The 16,399-nt window shown below is 37.3% G+C and overlaps 1 protein-coding gene across 3 annotated transcripts in view; it reads right to left on the reverse strand.

The window, feature by feature from the left end:
* The window catches only part of IKZF3 (IKAROS family zinc finger 3), a 78,592-nt gene that overhangs the window by 29,835 nt on the left and 32,358 nt on the right, over window positions 1-16,399 (reverse strand). For 2 of the 3 annotated variants that reach the window (XM_074261401.1, XM_074261402.1), the window contains 2 exons: window positions 1,221-1,481; window positions 126-293 (listed from right to left, as the gene is read on the reverse strand). The exons of the other annotated variant lie outside the window; for it this stretch is intronic. In XM_074261401.1, the coding sequence (XP_074117502.1) occupies window positions 126-293; window positions 1,221-1,481 (429 nt within the window). The remainder of the gene's footprint in view (window positions 1-125; window positions 294-1,220; window positions 1,482-16,399) is intronic. 3 annotated transcript variants of the gene reach the window in all.

Here is a 16,399-nt window from a genome sequence, read left to right on the forward strand (position 1 = left end):
TGTTAACCCTTCAGAACATGAATGACAGATTAAACCTAAATACTTAACCCTTTAATTTTCCATAGAGTAAGAATGCCTAGAGTCAGTTCTTCACAAGACAAGGGATGCTCATTTCTCTCACTTACCAGAATGTGTCCTAAGGTGACCTGTGAGAGCATCTCTTCTCTGGCATGCGTAGTTGCAGAGATGACACTTAAAAGGTTTTTCCCCTGTATGAAGTTTAATGTGGCGGAGGAGGTTACCTTTCTGAGTAAAAGATGCCCCACACTGATTACACTGGAATGGGCGTTCACCTTTAAAAAGGACAAAAATGGAAACTTCCTGGTCACCAGGCAAGTGTAGAAACACATGTATACACACATTCCCTATGGCAAGATGTCCCCATGGAAGTTTCTTCTCAGGGTGGGGTGGATTCTGTCCCCACTGGGGATCAGCTAGGAGAGAGATTTCATAGCAGGGGAAGAAAGCCTTAGCTCATAGGCTATGGAATTACCTTCCCTGGAAATATTTTAGAATACAATAAGCACCTATCCCACTGGGGTTTAAGTATTATCTTTCTTTGATTCAGCAAAATAAATCTGGTGGTTTCTGGAAGTGCCTTATGGATATAAGATTTTATGATTTCCTCTCTTCTATTTAGAAGCCCACTACAATAAAATGTAAGCACAGTCCAAGTAAGACTCATGGAATCTAGTCATAATAATGGGCCAAATACAAGAAATAGATTTTTTAAAGCCCCTATATTATAAGTGCAGGAAAGAGAATCTCCTTTAATGGGAGGGATACTTTTCTATGTATTTCTGTAGGCCACCCCTTAATTTTCTAAAAGCATATTGTTTTAAAATTTGCCTTTTAAAAGTACCCTTCTCAAAACAGGACTAACACAAAGTATGGAATTGTTATTAAAGTCAAAATGCACATAAAGGATAAGTCACAGAACTTAATTCCTATTTCTTAACTAAAAAATAAGTGGGCATGGACTTCTGATCTTCTATGGCCTCTTTCATTCAGAAAACCTGTAAAAATGTTTGCTAGGTTTTTTGAAATGCTTTGGTGAAGCAGGAAGAAATCACTGGGAAAAATGATGCCCAGAGTGGGTGACAAGACCAGAACCATCCAGCAAACATAAGGAAGATGCTAAGAATCCTGATGCTATTACTCATTGCATTGCTGTCCATGGCTGTAGCAGGACAGTTCTCAGGGGAAGGAAGAATATTTACCAGTGTGGCTTCGCTTATGAACCATCAATACATTGAAGCTAATGCAGGCTAATCCACACACATCACAGTTCATTTTCCCACTAGTTGGCCTGCTGCTGTCATAAGAGACAGCGTGTCTTTCCAACTTAATGCTTTCATATTCATTATATTCTCTCGGATAGCTGTAAGGTATTTCAGGATCTTCTGCATTTTCCATGGGGTCTGGCTTTAAAGCATTCTCATCCCTTTCACTGTATTCATCTTTCACTTTCATTGAATCATCTGCAGGGAAGAAAATGCGAGAAATGAAAAATGATTATGTCTGGAGCTAGCAAAGCAGCTCAAAGAGAAGAGACCTACAGCTAACAACATAATACCAAATGAGGCTAATACAATATCAAGGCTAACTTATCACCACAAAAACAAGAAGACATCATTATGAAGATCACTTATCCTTTGGGTTTAGAATTACAGCCAAAAAGACAATGCAAAGAATGGATAAGAGTGATTTCAGTGCTTTGGAATTTTTGAAAAGGAGTGGATTTCTAACCATCACTAACACATGAAGTATTCTCATATTATTAAGTATGACATACAAGATTTAAACTGATTAGGTTCTCAAAACTGATGCCTTTTTAGAAGACTGTAGAGAAAGGACTAGAAGATATGCCCTCAGATATAGGGATATACTTTTTGAATCTATCAAATCCCACTTACATTAAATTTAAGACTCCTCTAGACTGAAAGATGAATAATTAGCATGGCCTTCCTGCTTCCAACACATGCTTTTGTCTCTTCTTCCTTCCATTAATTGTCAAAAACATGTCTTATCTGTCTATCTCTCTGATAAAGACACTACATTAAAAGCAGAGGAAGCCATCAGTACTAGTGAAAAATAGTTGAGAAGGCCAGAAGGAACTTTACTTTTACAATTTAAACTTCCAAGGAATCATTTTAATTTGAAGGGTTGAGTAGAGGGGAGTTAGGCAGAGGAGTTCCTCAACTCTGTATAGGAGAGAAATACTAATGCTTGGACCATGGTGGCGGGGGTGGGATGGGGTGGTTCGAAATCCAGGGGCCCAGAACTACAAGACTAAGGGAAAAGGCCCAAGGGAGTAAGTAATAAGCTGTCCCATACGTTGAGAGTTGCTAAAACACCTCAATCAGAAACCAACCACTCAAGTTAAAGACTGGAAAAAGCAGGAAGGCAAATGTGTTCAATGGTACTAACAAAGTTAAAAGAATTATGTACCAGCTCACAGGGATGGCAATTAAAAACTGAAAACTGTGAAACATTTTTCAGATATTTAATGCTGGTTGTTATTTGCAAGAGCCTCTTAAAACTTTGGCTCTTAGAAATACCAAGTTGCTCTTTGACCAAAGGAATCATAGAATGTTAGTGCTGGAAAGAATCTTCAGAGATCATTTAGCTCAAAATTTTCATTTTACAGAAGAGAGGACATGCCCAAAGCATACTAATGCCTAATTGATGGCAGAGATCTTCCTATTTCCACATAATATGTCCCCAAAATCTTTGAATAGTTTAAAGCTGCACTGAGAGTTTGAGAACATCCTGCATATGGATCTCTTCTCTAGGCTTATAAGGTTCAGATGGTTCCTTGTTTGTGGATTTTGTGTAGTTTTTCAAACTAGGTCTATGACTTAAATGATGTAGGGAACTCCCAGGGAGGAAACCCCTTTTGCCTGTGCAGATTGGAACCTGTTTTGCCACTTATGTAGAGTTGCCTGGGGCAACTGTGATAGGTAAGGTAACAAGCCCAAAGTCACCCACTCAGTATGTGTCCACAGTACGATTCAAGTCCAGGTTTTCCTCACTCCCAAACCAGCTTTTATTTTTCAATCAACTTTATCTTTCCCTGTTAAACAACTATTTCCTCTTCTTCCCCAATAGTACAGACATTAAACCCTCAAACTCTCTTTGATGATTTTTAAAAATTATATAACTTCTAAAACACATCAGTACGTGCCATTTCTGCCACCCCACAGGAGGAAGTATAAACGGCAGCTGTGCTATGTTCTAACCAAGTTTCAATTTTCACTTCTATCAAGGTCTTAACTTTCATCTATATTAGCTTTATTTGCTTAATAGAGCAAGACAGAGACACGGCCATGAGCAGGGAAGACGTCTCTCAGCAACTCCATTCTACCGCTTCTCACCACAGGTCACGGCTCACAGCCTTCTCCTCAGAATATTCCCAATGTCCCTTTGTGCTTGCTCAGTTGTACGCACCTAGGTTACAGGTGAAAGGCCATCTTCTATGTGGGCATGTTCATTTTCCAGTTTTTTGGGGACAGAGGAAAGTCTTTACCTGTTCATAGTTGGGCTGTTTGTCTTACCCGGTCTTTGTTTTCTTCAATCTGACATGTTTTTTTTTTTAAAGGATGCACCTGAAGGCTGTGCCCTCCACCCCCTTCCACTATCCCTCCAGCTGTGGGTGACATCCCACCAAAGCTTGAGTGCTTTTCAGTTTGCATGTAGGCGTTAAAAAGAACCTCAACGGAAAACCTGAGCTCTGAAAACCAAAAACAGCACATAGCAAGGGCCAGCAGATGAAAGCGCCTTTTCATTTTGGTTAGAAAAAATGGCTGCAAAGATAATTGGCCAGTTTTATGGCCAATGAAGGTAGAGAAGTAACAAAATGGCTAGTCAGGTCTTGGGGCATGCATAGGATATACAAGAGAAGGAAGAAAGCAACATCTTTGGTGCTAATTCCCTAAGGAATTTGGGTTTCAAGAGATTAGTCCAACAACTCAATGTTATTCGGTCATATTGGCTTGACACAAGATTAATTAATGGTTGTTTAGGAATATCTCATCTCTTAAAGTCAGAAGAATATGATGCCTTTCCCTCAAATGCCTCAGTCTCAAAGTCACAGAAAGAGAAAGCCTGCTTAGAGAGATAGGATGGCCTTTCCGGACCAAAAAAAACATGGCCTGTGGTTGCTGTTGGTTTAATATCAGGACTAAGCCTGAATTAGGATGTACCCAAATGGTCAACAAGAACCAGATTCTTTTAGCAGGCTAAAAGAAATCATGATGAAGCCAGGATTAAAGCACAAGTGTTTTTTTTGTTTTGTTTTTTTGTTTGTTTGTTTGGTTTTTTTTTGTTTTTTTTTTCAGTGGCAGTAGCATTCATAATTTTAAAATATCATGGATTAGAATCCAAGATCTGGAAAAGATCCCAAGAGATTATTTATTTAATTTAGTATCTTAACTCCAAGTAGGATATACCCAAACCCAGAGAGACAGCTGTTTAGTCTTTAGGAGGATGTTGATTCCAACTTTTTACCATAAAAAAGCTTGATTCAATTGCTTAAGAGTAGAGAAAGAAGAGAATGGTGAAAAAGGGGAGAGTTATTATGACCTCTACAAGGAAGACTGATCCTTCACAATTAAAAAAAAAGGGAATTAAATGGGGTAAGGGGAAAAACACTTATTAAACACCCACTGTATGCCAAGTATTATACTAAATTCTTTGCAAATGTTATCTCATAAATTAGAACTAGTTGTTATGGACCTGAGGCTCTTAGAAAAGGAAATCTTGTTTTTATCACTGAGAGTATGCCTCACTTTGTGCATAGAGATGTTCCTGGTAAATCAAATTTTATTTTTCCCACTAAAATTCATCATGATTTTAGATTTATGTTATTTTTAGTTTTAGTTTTAGTTATTTTATATCTAGTTTTTATGATCCCTTATCCTACTTTAAATTTACCTGCTGAAGTTAAAACAAACTATTAACCTGTTATCTAACACTTAATATACTAGGGAAATTTGCTATTTGAACACACTGAATTTTATAAAGTGAAGAATGCCCCATAGTTTATCTGTATTGTGAACGCATATTTTCCTGTATAGTTTTTCTAAAAGTAAGGGATACTGCATTATTATATAAATACTTAATGTGCTTCTTAAGAATAGTTCCATTTTAGCTTAGAGAGAAAAATATGACAACACACATGCACACACATGTGGGCCAAACCACAAACTGCTGGTAAAGGCAATTGCTCTAAATTCCCAGAGGGAAAAAAGATGTGCAAATTAAAGCTAACCTACAGGAAACTAGATTAAACTAAATTCTTTCACAAAGAGCCACTTGGTTCATATGTTCCCGGTTTTTTCTATGTTGTGGATGATTTAGGAAGATTACATACACTAACATGCACCCTGTCCCCCTTCTTCTCTCCCCCCCAACTAGGATTTTGTAGGCAGAGAAGAACAAAGGACTGGCTTGGCTCATTGGGGCTGATGCACATGGTTTCATTTCCTGGGGTGATGGTTATCACATGAAAAGCTTACACTCCAGAGTAGACATTTTTGGTTTCACCTGAGACACTGCAAAAACAATGGGTTCTGGAAGGAATCCAACATCTAAATCCTGCAGGGGCAATATCAGTCTCAGCCAACTGTGCCTCGGTTTGTTCTTACAGGCACCATAAAATGCACTGGTGGAAAGATGAACCCATCAAGGATGGCAAAACAGCAAAGACAATCGGGGTGTCCATGAGAGAGCATTAATAGTCATTTCTGAGTGGAAAGGGGAGATCCTGAACTTTCATGCTGAACTAGAGAGAGCTGAAATTGAGCCCTGAGAGACAGACATAAGTTTGGAATTATGGCCTCAAGTTTGCTAATAGATACTGTGAAGAAGCCAGAAAGCACAAGACAGAGGCTGTTAAACATCGGAGGCACAAAAGGGTGATGCTGTTCAAGTGTTTTACAAGGATCGGGGGTCATAACCATGAAATCCTCAGCACATGCAAAAGTCAACTGGATAACAAAGAAACTTAATCATCTTAATGTGGCATTTTAATGATGCCACTGATTTGCTATGCCAATTCAGAGATAATGAGGCCCTAATGCTACAGATGTTCAGCCAGGCTAAAAAAAAAAATAAATAAATAAAAAAAGGGAAAGGAAAAAAAAAGCTTTTCTAGCATGCCATTTCCTAACTATCCAATTAAACAAATTGTGAAAGCATCTAAATAGTTTACCAGGTTTTGACAGCTGTTAATAGGATTTAGAAGCTTGAAGCACTAAAGAGCAGAAAAGGGAGATACATGTATTGTGGGGCCTTAGTCTTCAGTCAAGTTTGTTGGCAGAGAACAAAGCATGATTCTTAACAATTGAGACCCCTCTGCACTAGCCTGGTCAACAAAATCATGTTAACCTCCAGATTTGTAATGACAAGCGCTGGATACAGGGTCACTTCTCCATCTCTTCAAAGTGTGATTTTTGCCTGAGACTAGCAATGACCTGTGAACTTCAGAGTCAACAGAAGCTCCTGTTACTGCTTCTCAAATAGTTATATTTTCTGGGTGCCAGAATGAATGTGAAAATTTAAGCGTCAGTGCCACAAGCCATTTTTGGTTGGTGATTTATGGGGTCTATTCCCCAGCATGATTTTGATGCTTATATATAAACATCTTTTTTTTTTCCTTTTCTTCTCCTCCTAATTTAAAATGACATTTCAATGATTTTTTTTTAAAGGGGAGAATATCTATTTAAAATCTGGGATAAGCATGTGGAAAATATTATTAAGACTACTGGGAGAAAAATATTAACATCTCAATGGCAGTGAGACAGGAGGTGGCAGGTTAGTAACAAATTGAGGTTTTGAATAAACTTGTGATAGTTCTTATTAAAGCACATGCTCATCAGACATTTAATTTGCTCTTAAATCTTCTAAATTAAGTAGCTGGAATATCATATATCACTGCAATTCTTGAAAAATTAAGAATCAAGTTTTCTGAAATGGGGAAACAGTTCCATATACACTGGAACTAATATGAAATTTACCAATGACATCACTTGGATCTTACTGATACTCCCCTTATTGGTTCTAGCCTAAAAAAGAGATTTTATCTTACAAGAAAAAATAAGGAAGTTTTAATTAACTGCTTTTATGTTTATCCAAAGTAAATTTTTTTCAATAAACTATTTTTGTCCTAATATTATAATTTTAATATTGAATATTATTTTAAATTTAAGCTATATAGTATTATATCTCAGAAATAACAACTATTGCAAAATAATGAATAAAAACATATTTGAACATTAGAATGCATCTGGTGGAAATTTCATTAATAAAAATAGGGGAGAAATTTTTATAGGTTTCCTCTATTGAATATATTGCATTGTATTGCTATTATATATTAATTAGTCCTTTTATTTCTATAGAAATCAAAGAGAGGGGGAAAAAGTAGACCAGAATGCAGAATGAAAAGAAAAGTTTGGAATTTAGGAAATAAATTGACCACACATATTATCTAATTGACTTACTATAAATACTTTATCTTAACACTGAGTTCAATATTCTAGCCTATGTATGGGAAAGGAAAGAAATTTTGGTGGAATAGAAAATGATTTCCATATTCAGGGCATAGGAGAATTCACAAAATCCCAGAATTTTAGAGGTGGATGGGAACTCAACAGCTATCTAGTCCAGTGCATACCTAAAGAAATCCCACCTGTAATATCCAGTAAATGGTTATCCTGTATCTTCATGAAAACCTCCTAAGGAGGATAGTTCTAATTGGTAAGAAGTTTTTCTTTACATCAAGAATAAAATTACCTCTTTACAATCCATCCTCCCTTGGGGGAAAAAAACACAAGTCTAATAATCCCTCTTCTATATATCAGTCCTTCTATTACTTTAAGACAGTTTTCATGTCCTTCTGGTTCCTTCTACTCCCATTCAAAGGATTTTAATCTCTTCTCCAAGCTGAAAATCCTTAATGCCTTAAGCCAATATTAATATGATATGGGTTTTAGGCCCTTCATTATCTTGTGTGCTCTACTGATAGATAAATGTTCTATCAGTTCTCTCTGTCTCTCTGTCTCTGTCTCTCTCACCATCCCTCCCCTCCTCCTTTTTTCCTTCCCTCCCTCTCTCTGTTTCTCTCCCTTTCCTCTCCTCTCCTCTCCCTCCCTCTTTCTCTCCTTCCATTTTTATCAATGTCTTTCATAAACTGTGGTCCCCAAAACCCAAAACTACAGAGAAAGCCTAGACAGGGCAGAGCTCAGAAGAACCATCACCTCATTACTGAAAGCTGTGCCTCTCTCTTCAAACAATTCAAGACTGAATTAGTTATTTTAGCAGCCACATAATAGTGCTGACTCATATTAGACTTGTAGTACCCTGAAACCCTCAGCTCTTTTTCAGACAACCTCTCTAATCATATCTCCCCCATCCTGTACTTGTGATGCTGAATTTTTGAACTCATGTATAAAACTACACAAATTTATTGAATTTCACCTTTGATTTGGACTAATACTCTTCTGTGTCATTATTTTTGATCTACTATGTTATCTGTCCCTCCTAATTTTGTGTCATTTGTAGATCTAATGATAAAGAAATGGGTCTACTCAGGAATTTTGTGTGTTGTTGAACACATCAATCTTCGGCAAAGAAGGGACAGAGATGGGAGCTATGTAATTCATAATGAATCTGCCATTGTACTCCTTGACTTACCCATTAAGGAGCTAACCTTGTAACATAACCACCATCACAGCTCACAATTTGTCCTCTTCACTTCACTCACATCCTTTCCCTCACTCCGGAATCTCTTTAACTCTTGCTTAAACTATTACAACAGCCTCCAAACTGATCTCGCTGCTTCCAGTTTCTTCCTTCTCCAAACCAACTTTCATAGTTTCCAAAGTAATAATCTTAAAATAAAGAATTAACCACATCACTCACCTTCTCAGAATTTTTTTTCAGTAGCTCTTTCTTGCCCCTAGGATAAAATATAAGTCCTTCTTCCTGGCATTTAAAACCTTCTACAATATGGCACCTGCTTCCCTTTCTAGTCTTTATTTCAAACTACTCCCTTGCCAACACTCTTCCTTCTAGTCAAATTGGCTTGATGGCTCATTCCTCACACTCCAATACTCCATTTACTGATTCTCTAAATCTTTGTCTAGGTGGTGTGTCATATCTGGAATTCATTTCCTTGCTGCCACCACTTCTTGGAATTCAAAGTACAGCTTGGGTATACTTCCTATATAAATGAAACTATTCCAGATCCCCTTCCACTTCTTGCAATTATTTTGCATGTTTTTTATTTACTTGTTTGTACACTTGTTGCATTCTCCCAATAAAAAGGCAAGGATTATAATTTTTCCCAGTCCTTCTTAGTCTTAATGCCTATTCTCTGAGATAATTCCCAATTTTATTATCTATTTAACTATATAAAAGTATATATATGTATATTTATACAACTTTTTTATAGATATTTGTTTGCATGCTCTCTCCTTCATTTTGTTATTTGGGCTTTTGTTGTTGTTAATTTTTGCCTTTGTGCTTAGTACAGTGCCTGGAACATAGTGGGTATTTAATAAATACTAACTGACTCACTTTATATCATTGTAGCCTCACATCCTAGAAGAGTAACTTGTATACAGTACATATTTAATTCATGTATGCTGGATTGAATGGAAAAGCCAAGTTAATATAATGAAAGAACTACCTAAATACACATGAGTAGGTAGGTAGCAGTTCCTGGATAAGGCTGGTTTCTCAAAAGTTAGGGCACTACAAGCACATAGTATGGCCTAATAGAAAGATGACCTGGGGATAGAGAAATGGCTTTGCAGTGGACAGCGCACCAGTCCTGGAATCAGGAGGACCTGACTTCAAATCCACCCTCAGACACTTAATATGTCTTAGCTGTGTGACCCTGAATAAGTCACTTAACTCTAATTGCCTCACACACAAAAAAAGCTGACCTAACTAAGGCCCTTGGGTTCTAGTTCTGGTACAGGTACTAACTCACTGTGTGACTTTGGGCAAGGAACTTACCTCACTAGTCTCATTCCCCTCTATTGTCTAATCAGATAGTTGGATTTTTCCTTTATGACATTCTGAGTTTCTACAATTAGATCATCAAAATCAGAAGGGAGTCCACAGTTTACTTCTCATAGATGACATTTTGGGAACTTTCCAAGCTGGTTTTATGTCTGTGAATAAGTAAAAATAACAAAAAGCAATGGTCCTTCCCACTCTCAATCACCAAGACAGGGTTTGAGGTGTCAAAAATATGTCACACTAAGTCCAATTTTGGGAAAAGCTTGAATTTAGAGCATTTAAGAACATTATAAGTGAAGCACCAATTAACTGCATTTCTAAGCTAGGATATATTAACCAGAAACAATAGGACCTGGAAAACATTTGTGAAAAAGCAGAGAACTCTAGAGAAGGAGGAGTGAGAATTTGGGAAATTTCTGTGCATTTTGATGGAATTAATAATATTCAAAGGCACGTTCAAAAATAACATAAGAATGCAGACCTATTTTAATTAAATCAATAGCCTTAGTATTGTCTTGTAATGGGTCCACAGCAATGGATATCATATTAGGAATGCACCAAGTACAGGAAATAGCCTGTCTTGTCACTGAAATATAGGAATCCCTGAGGGTGATGTGTTAACAACTGCTAAACAGCTGCCCAGTAACACACTTTAAGGCTGCAAGCAAAGATGAATCCTGGCTCTATTTGCAATTGTGAAGACAATATTGGCTAGTGAGGTAGAACCAGGATAGAATCTGGCTAATCCACTGAAACAAACTCCCCCAAACACACACACTCTCTCTCCCTTCCTCTCATTCTCTGCCTGGCTGTCTGCCTGTCTCTCTCCCTCCTTCCTTCCCTTCCCCTTCCCTCTCCTTCAAGCAAATCTAATGACTACAAAAAAAAAAAAAAAAAAAAAAAAAAAAAAAAAAAAAAAACCAACCAACCAACCAACCAAACAAACAAACAAACTACCTTCTAATACTGCCTTGGACTAATGCCCCAATAACTATGCATCATAATGGTGCACTGAAGCATGATAGCACTTTATTAATAATAAGGAAAAGAATAAGATACTGAGTTTCCCTCCTCACTTTGCCTGGCAAGAACAATTTAAGAGTTTCCCCCCAAAAAATAGAATTCTGAAGAGTTCTTTATTGGTATGATAAAGTTTGATATCTCATCACACATGGGAGTGATGCAAAAGCTTTCCAATTATCTAATGTGCTTGTGACCTTCTCCCCGTGGTGGAGCTGTGGCTTCCAGGATCTGGTGCCTGCTGGGGATGGTTTTCTGGTGACAACTGAAAACTGCTCCTTGATTTCTTCTTCTATTTCCAATTCTCTTCCCCCATCATACTCTTGGAAGGCTCTAGAAGGAATTATTTCTCTTGGATTGATTTTCTAGCACTTAGGGCTCTTCTATGGCCAATTTTCAAATTCTGTCTTGCCTGCTCTGAGGGTGCTCCTGTTTATAGGAGTCTAGGTCTTGCTAGAATTAGGCTGGCTCTTTGCTTGTCCCTTTTTCATCCTAAGGATGCCCCTATCCTGCCTAAGTACTCCAGAATTTTGCAACTGAGGCAGGGAAAAACCAACTGAATGTGGTTTTTCTCACTGTGTCTTCTCTGATGATTTTGTTTTCTGTAGCATGTGGGTCTTGGGCTCTGGTTGGTATGGGCCAGAAAAGCAAAAATGTCAAATTTAAAGATATGTCTTTGTCCATCAATCCTTACATTCCTCTGCAGGGTCTTCATGGCAAAATACAGGATTAGGGTAGCAAAGTCTAGCTGAAAAAATGCTCAATCAAGAAGATAACATTGAAAAGGTTGATTGGTGAAAAAGAAGAGAAGTCTGATAGGTAGATAGGAGCCTTCTGCAAAGTTCATGTTTTAAAATTTAGTTATTTGAAGAAAATCAAAATTGAGGTAAATTTAATTTCTTTTGCTTGATGAAAAAATTGACATGTATAATAAATATTTGTCTTTTAAAAAATTAAAAATCAAATTCCTTGGGTGCCCACTCTAATGAAATATGCTACACATCCTGCCTTATTTTAACACTATTATGTACTGAAGGCAGAATGATCTCCAAAATCTTTATCCACTATTAAAAAGCAGCATCAGATAGCATTTAAATAACTCACCTGAAGAGTTAGTGATGTGACCCTTTAAAAGGTCATAAAAGAGAATACATTTTGTTATTAAAATAGCATATGACTTTTTCAATATTTAAAATCTTTTTAAATTGTTCTCTAACTAAATTACAGCTTTTTTCTTAGTTGTCAGATAAATGTCTTATCTAATAAAGATGGTGATGATATGCTCCAAATTATTATGCACTTTCCACTAAAATTAATAGAACTATTTTGCAGGTTTAGCAAGAAAGCAAACATGCATCCATCTACTGCTACCTTTGATAGAGAGTTAAGCTAGAAGAAAGCAGACCTGGAAGCTCTTTTCCACTATGAACAATATTATATTGCCACTTCTCTAACATTTTGCTAAAATCCACAATAATCAGATTTATCCAATCAAAACCTCTTTATCCTTTTTCCATTTTGGGGAGGTTCATTTATAGACTAGATCACTATTACCAGAGACAGGAATTATGATCTATTCTGTATAAGACCTTATCTACTCAAGCCTCTTAGATATGCTGTAGAATGATAATGATAATGAGATGGAATTTCTAACTCATCACTGGGTTGGAGGAGAAGAATAAATTGACAAAGGGTAATCTTCTGAATGCTTACATATGAATAGAAGATGCCATCCTCCTCACCTTCCCACTCTTTCTCTCTCCTTTGTCCAAGAAAGAATAATTAGTGGAAAGCTGTTTTCCCCCCAAAATTCAAAGCTTATGCAGTTCAAGAGCTGGAATCAAGGAATTGGACTAAGAATAAATGTTGAGGTTGTAAACACTCTGCATAAAAGTGTTGGGAATAGTCCTGAGTCCCAACCAATGTAGATGAGGGAATAAAGGTCCAGAGAAAAATGTCCCATTTTCTGTGCCAAAGGGGCAAGTGCATGTAAAGTGTGGCCATAAGCCTAGAAGGATTGACAGGAGATTAAAAAAGAGGTTTTCAGGCTCCTCTAGAGTTGCCATGGACTTCCTAGACGGGGAACAAAGGCATGATTGGGATTTCTGCTTCTGTAGACGCAGGTGCAGAAAAGACTGGCTCTAACAAATCTCGTCAATGTCCTTAATGCCACCAGACTGACTAATATCGTGAAATACCTATTACCGTTCAATTTTTACTTATTTGGTTGACATAATTAACAAATCTATTAAGAGTAAGGTCACAAATTATTTTTAATTATTAAATCACAGGTTCCCATCTGTCACTATTTAGATAGCACTGCTCACTGCTGAATCTGGTTTCAAGATTATTGTTCCTACAGCCCCAAATCCAAGTCCAACTGTAGCCATTTAGAGCAGATTTCAGCAAGGCAGCTGAATCAGAAAACATCTGGACCTACCAGTCAGACTGAGAAAGGTCACATGTTAAATCCCGATAATCTCATTTATTGGTGTTTGAAGGTTATACACCAAGGGCCGGATTACCTCTGTCATCATTCAAGACTAGTTCTGACATCTTCATTCATATGTGGCAAGACACTTTAAAATTGAAACATTTAAAGTACCATGTTGCTAGTTGCTACCAAATGTAACTTTTCAAATCTCAGGTTAGATTCTACAATTAGCAACTATAAAATTCTGTATTTCTAGTCTTCAAACAAAACTACTGCATATCATAAAGCCATAGATGTAAATTATGTATACATATACAAATATAAATACATATATTTAAATACACATATATACATATGTGTGTATGTATGTATTTCCTAACTTCTGCCACCATCTTTACATTTCCTTTTGAATTAAGCAGCAGTGTTTGGTGGCAGAAAAGGTAAAGGAAGAGGATTCTTCTAGTTCCAGGTGAAAGCAGAGGTGATGACTGCTCACTCTCTAATCTTCCTCATTTAGTAGACAGTTTGTAAATACAAATAACACCGAGGCAAACTTATTTATATAAGAAAATTTCACAGACCCTAAAACTATAACATTTCCTAACCATTTGTATTCTATACTACTAGGAAGCAGCAAAACTAATAGTACTAAAGCAATTATATATCACGTTTTGTTTAGCTTTCAACTAGTTGTAAGTTGCCTCTGCCCTATACTATTGGTTCCCTTTGTAGTCAAGCATGAAAGCATCAAATAATTTTACAGATATCCTCCCACCCCCACATACTTGTAAGAGGTTTGCTATTATGTGTTGTATCCTACTGTTGATTGGGAGAAAGAAAAAACTAATACCATAAGTTACAATGAATTCAGTAACACTTTGTAAAGAAGTTTAGTTTTATCATAATAGCGTTTTTATACATTTGAAAAATAATGTATAAAATATGTGTCAGGGATTTTTAGTCACTGAAGTAGCTATGTTTGCTTATTTATTATGCTGAGTCAGGATATATAGTAAACTGGAGAAAAATAAAGAATAAAATGAGTATGGATTCATGGACCCCTTATAACTGCAAAGCTTCACAGGCTGGGAGCCATTGACCTAGACTTTAAATTCAGACCTTAGAATGTCCAGAATTCAGCACAATCCACAACGAGCCTTTTCTCACTTCACAATGCCTCGAATACAATAGGAACTTTAAAAATGTTTATTAAATTGAATTAACAGATATTTATTGAGTGTCTACATACACAGTTTCTACATACACAGTGTTAGGCACTAGTGAGTGGGGAAAATAATAGGAAAAAATATGTTTTTTTTTTAAATCAAGGAGTTTACAATCTGTTTAGGAAATAGAAGATGCTTCTGACAACCTCAAACCATTAACAAATATTGTAGTCAGGGACCTAGTCCTTCAAGAGTGGGTAGGGAGATTTATGGGTAATAGGTTACAGCAGTAAGCAATCTGGAATTCACACTTATTTAAACTTCTTCCATCATTTCCCCTTTCATTCCAGCATTTTCCTTTGAATGAAAGGCAATGGAAACTATTCCTCCAAAAGAAAGACAAAGGTTTCTCTTCTCTCTCTCTCTCTCTCTCTCTCTCTCTCTCTCTCTCTCTCTCTCTCTCTCTCTCTCTCTCTCTCTCTCTCTCTGTCTGTCTCTCTGTCTCTGTCTCTCTCTCTCTGTCTCTCTCTCTCTCTCTCTCTCTCTCTCTCTCTCTCTGTCTGTCTCTCTGTCTCTGTCTCTCTCTCTCTGTCTCTCTCTCTCTCTCTCTCTCTCTCTCTCTCTCTGTCTCTCTGTCTGTCTCTCTGTCTCTGTCTCTCTGTCTCTCTCTCTCTGTCTCTCTGTCTCTCTCTCTGTCTCTCTGTCTCTCTCTGTCTCTCTCTCTCTCTGTCTCTCTCTCTCTGTCTCTCTCTCTCTCTGTCTCTCTCTCTGTCTCTCTCTCTCTCTCTGTCTCTCTCTCTCTCTGTCTCTGTCTCTGTCTCTGTCTCTCTCTGTCTCTCTCTCTCTCTCTCTCTCACACACACACACACACACACACACACACACACACACACACACACACACACACACACAAACAACCTTAGGATTCAAGAATGTCTGGTGATTTAAACTGTCCTTCGTGGCTCACTATAGTAGCCTGCCACCTCTAATAACCTGGAGTTAAACACCTCATTTCTGGTTCCTTTTGGCTGACTAGCACCCATGAGGCACAAATTAAAATAAACCAGATAAGCTTTCTGTCAACAAGATTCAAGGAGCAGAATCTTTACTTTTTATCACTTTGAAAACTTACCTATTTGACACAGTTGAAACAATATTGCCTCCCTTGCCCAGTTTTAACACTTACAGAAATCCCCTGTGAGTGAACTTCTGCAGCAAAGTACTGCTGATTTTGTGAGATAAGCCCTGCATCCCATGAGCAGCAGATCTTGATCTGGGCTTGGGAGATGTAATATTCTGATAAAAAACGGCACTTCCTTTTGAAGCACATACTTGCGTGTGCTGAGCAGTACCACTGGAACCTCAGTGAGCGCCTAGGCGAGAGTGAGTCTGCCTCTCCAATCTCACTCCAGCCAGAGACCCCTTCACACATCTAAATGTGGTGGCAATTAGCATCCATGAGCCACAATTGTGGCTTGCTATTTTTTTTTTCCTTCAAAAGCATGAACATTTTTAGCACTTATCACACTGAGAACATTGTGTACCTCAACTGGAATCAAGATGATCACAAGGAAAGTCATTCCTTTCTTTGAGCTGTGTATTTCAAGAGAAGGTATAAAATAGATTTCTTAAAGCATTTCTAAGTTTAGGTTCTTAGAGAAGTTAAGAACCTCTGATACATATGGGAATTAGAAGGAAGAGATTTCTAGTTTTTTTTTTTTTTTTTTATGAGCTACTTCCTATGAATTTC

This window comes from Sminthopsis crassicaudata, chromosome 4 (assembly GCF_048593235.1).
Source record: "Sminthopsis crassicaudata isolate SCR6 chromosome 4, ASM4859323v1, whole genome shotgun sequence".
Lineage (NCBI taxonomy): Eukaryota > Metazoa > Chordata > Mammalia > Dasyuromorphia > Dasyuridae > Sminthopsis > Sminthopsis crassicaudata.